This window comes from Phoenix dactylifera, chromosome 16, assembly GCF_051530095.1.
Source record: "Phoenix dactylifera cultivar Ajwa chromosome 16, Ajwa_hap1_PhDact_Kaust_v1.1, whole genome shotgun sequence".
NCBI lineage: Eukaryota > Viridiplantae > Streptophyta > Magnoliopsida > Arecales > Arecaceae > Phoenix > Phoenix dactylifera.
This window is the reverse complement of record NC_143205.1, coordinates 3,773,721-3,777,739: the sequence shown is the minus strand read 5'-3', so window position 1 is coordinate 3,777,739 and position 4,019 is coordinate 3,773,721. Positions and strand designations below refer to the sequence as shown.

Sequence of the window (4,019 nt, the reverse complement as noted above, 5' to 3'; positions counted from 1 at the left end):
GGCCACATTGACCCTAAACCCAAAATTTGACCCACTTAAACTTTGGATTAAGCCAAATGACCAATTAGAAGACCATATAACCCATATGGACCCAATCAAGGCTCCAATATGGACACATTAGACTTGGGCTAAATTTCGGATAGGATCCAAACAAATAAAAAGGAAATAACATGCTTGTCATGATATGATTTTAGGTGACTCAGGATCCGTCACCAGGACGTGAGAGGCCTGGAAAAAAAGCGAATCATGGTAAGTAACCTGTCCTAATCTTCTATGGATCATGCATGTAATTAACCTATCCCAACTTTATTGTGAATTATGTATCTTGAGTTATGAATTATGCATCATGTATATGAGTGGTATGTTTTAGCCATATAATGTATGATTATGCATGTATTGAGCTTATGCAGATTTTATTATGCATGCAAGATGAATTGGGTTACATTGCTATGTAATTGTGATATCCATATGAAATAAGATAATGAATTGCATCTAGTTATGTGCACTACTTGCAAGGGGTACCTAAGGGTTCTTATTGCTACGGGCCGAATGCAACTGAGCCGGCGTTGCCAGTGGCCGATAATGACTGAGCCAGCCCCGCCAGTGGCCGACTAATAACTGAGCAGGCCCCGCCAGTGACCGATAATGAATTCGCCGTAGCATCCATAAGGTACTACCTACAAGAAGTATTGTTTACAGACTCTTAAGAGCTACTGATTGAATGCAACTGAGCCGGCCTTGCTAGTGGCTGAGAATGACTGAGCCAGCCCTGCCAGTGGCCGATAATGACTTCGCAGTAGCATCTGAGAGTATGACCACGGCATGCCGGAGGCACGATTTTCTTTATATATGCATGTTATGAGATTTCTTGATGATATGAGGCACTGATTTATTTACTCGCATGAATATTTTATTATGATTATGTATTGGATAGTATACATGTCAGCTTCTCAAACCCTGATGAAAACATGTTTAGCATTGTTAGTTGATCCGATAAGATTATGCAAGATCACTTACTGAGCCGTGTAGCTCATACCTGTTCATTTATGTTTTTTTCCAGATTCTCACCACTGATAGCAGTCAGAGACACTACTTTTGTATCAGGGCTTCGTTATTTTTGGGGCATATAAATATACTGTTGTACATAAACTATGTAGGAGCTCTGTACCTTATACCCACTAGTATGTCGTAATGCACACATTTTGATATATGCAAGTTTGACTGTTTTGACTACCTGTTAACCATATACGAGGCTGCGTGCTATTGTGGGTAGAAATCGGCAATAGCACGGCCGTGTCACGGATCCGGATCCAGAGCGTGACATTTCGTGGTATCAGAGCTTTAGGACTAACAAGAATATAACAATAAAATCTGGGTTAACGGGTAGCTAAGTGTGTTGAGGCTTATTAGAATATATTGATCTTACTTTGAATTTTGGTTGCAGTAATCACTATAAGATATGGAGGATGATAGGAGGGCACCGTCCCCAGATCCTAGCTACTACTCCGATTCTCCGAATATGCCATGCTCTGGGGCGGGTAGCGCGGATCTAGCTAGTGTATACCAGCTGATGGCGCAGCTCCTCCAGCAGCAGCAGCAGATACAGCTGGCCACCATACAACCAGCTAGCTCCTATTATGAGAGGTTCCGAAGATTGAACCCACCAGTATTTGATGGCGGACCGGACCCGATAGCGGCCGAGACATGGATTCGGAACATGGAGAAGATGTTCCAAGCACTCCAGTTCTTCGAAGAAACAAAGGTCCGATTAGCCATTCCCCAGCTAAAGGGAAGCGCCGAGTTTTGGTGGACGACCATGGAGCCTGCATACCCCGCCAGCAGGATAACTTGGAGGGACTTCACAAGGCTGTTCTATACACAATATTTCCCGACTCGGTTAGCCAGATGAAGCAAGATGAATTTTTGGCACTGACGCAGTCCGATCAGATGTCCGTCCTAGAGTATGCCAACAAATTCAACAAACTGGGCCGGTTCTGCCCCCAGTTCATGGATAATGAAAGGAGTAAGGCAAGCCGGTTTGAGCGGGGGCTGAGGTACAGGATCAGATCCCGGATATCTTCTCACCTATTCACCTTACAGAGATGTGCTGGACCGGGCCTTGAAGGTTGAGGCCGACTTGATGAGGCCTGACATAGAAAACAATGATCTGATAAAGGCCAGACCAGCAGGAGGACTGAGTAGTAGGCCTAGGGGCATCAAGGGGTCTATGATTAAGAAAAGACAGAACCAAGGTTGCCCTAGCTGCGGCAAGCATCATAGTGGGCCCTGTCTGAAGAAAATTGGGGCTTGTTTTACCTGCGGGCAGCTTGGACATATAGCACGTGACTGCCCAAGGAGGGCACCCAGACCTCCTGCACCCGAGGGTCAGAGACCAAGGAACACCCCCCGAGTATTCGCGCTGACTCGCCAGGACGCCAGTGCGAGCGACCAAGTGGTGATAGGTACACTGCCAGTCAACTTGATTGATGCCTCTATTCTATTTGATTCTGGTTCCACACATTCCTTCGTGTCAGCTAGCTTTTCCAAACAGTTACACTGCACATCTGAGAAAATAGAACCATTGCATGTTGCCACACCCCTCCAAGAAACAATAATAGTCGACACTAAATACAAGAATTGCATAATTCAATTGGGAGGAAAGGAGTTAGAGGCAAATCTTTTACAGCTTGACATGTATGATTTCGACATCATTTTAGGTATGGACTGGATGTCCCAGTACCATGCCCATATTGACTGTTACCATAAGAAAGTGGTATTCCGGATGCCAGGGGAACCAGAGTTCTACTTTCTGAATGACGATACACCCCCTCAATGTAATTCAACATTGCATTTCATTTCTGCCTTGCGAGCCGCCAGAGCACTAAGAAAGGGGTGCACGGCTTATCTGGCATGTGTGATGAACACTCAAAAGGAGACCAAACTAAAAGATATTCCGGTAGTCAGAGAATATCCGGATGTCTTTCCTGAGGAACTACCGGGACTACCCCCTGATCGAGAGGTCGAATTCACTATTGATCTCACACCAGGAGCAGGACCTATCTCCAAGGCTCCTTATCGAATGGCCCCTACTGAGCTCAGAGAATTAAAGACATAATTACAAGAATTTTTGGATAAAAAGTTTATTCAACCCAGTGTATCTCCATGGGGAGCTCCAGTACTGTTTGTAAAAAAGAAGGATGGGAGCATGCGGCTGTGTATCGATTACCGGGAACTAAACAAGATAACTATAAAGAACAAATATCCTCTGCCCCGGATCGATGACCTGTTTGACCAGCTGCAAGGTGCCTAAGTCTTCTCCAAGATAGATTTGCGGTCCGGTTACCATCAGTTAAAAATCAAGCCTGATGACGTGCCAAAGACTGCATTTCGAACCAGGTATGGGCATTATGAATTTCTGGTTATGCCATTTGGACTGACCAATGCTCCAGCTGCTTTTATAGACTTAATGAACAGAGTCTTCAAGCAGAATTTAGATCAATTCGTGATAGTCTTTATTGATGATATACTGATTTACTCAAGGAGCAGGAAAGAGCATGAAGTTCATTTGAGAATGGTACTGCAGACCCTTTAGAAGAAAAAGTTATATGCCAAGCTGAGCAAATGCGAGTTCTGGTTGAGCAGCATGGCATTCCTCGGTCACGTGATCTCCGAGAATGGAGTGTCGGTGGATCCCAAAGAGATTGAAGCAGTGGTAGATTGGCCTCGTCCCACCAACGTCAAGGAAATTAGAAGCTTTTTGGGACTGGCCGGGTATTACCGATGGTTTGTGGAAGGATTCTCCAAGATAGCCACTCCCTTGACCCGATTAACCAAAAAAGGGTTAAGTTTATTTGGGACAATAGTTATGAGAAAAGCTTTCAGGAGTTAAAACAGAGGTTAGTATCTGCTCCAATTTTAACTCTGCCATCCACAAATGGAGAATTTACTATTTATAGTGATGCTTCCAAAAGCGGGCTAGGCTGTGTATTAATGCAAAATGGCAAGGTAGTAGCCTATGC

The 4,019-nt window shown here is 44.5% G+C and overlaps 1 protein-coding gene across 1 annotated transcript; it reads left to right on the top strand.

The window, feature by feature from the left end:
* Nucleotides 1-1,905: 1,905 nt before the first annotated feature.
* On the top strand, nucleotides 1,906-3,115 carry LOC148699708 (uncharacterized). The gene is made up of 2 exons (XM_089927922.1): nucleotides 1,906-2,054; nucleotides 2,101-3,115. The coding sequence occupies exons 1-2, from the start codon at nucleotides 1,906-1,908 to the stop codon at nucleotides 3,113-3,115; spliced, it is 1,164 nt and encodes a 387-aa protein (XP_089784048.1).
* The last annotated feature ends 904 nt before the right edge of the window (nucleotides 3,116-4,019 follow it).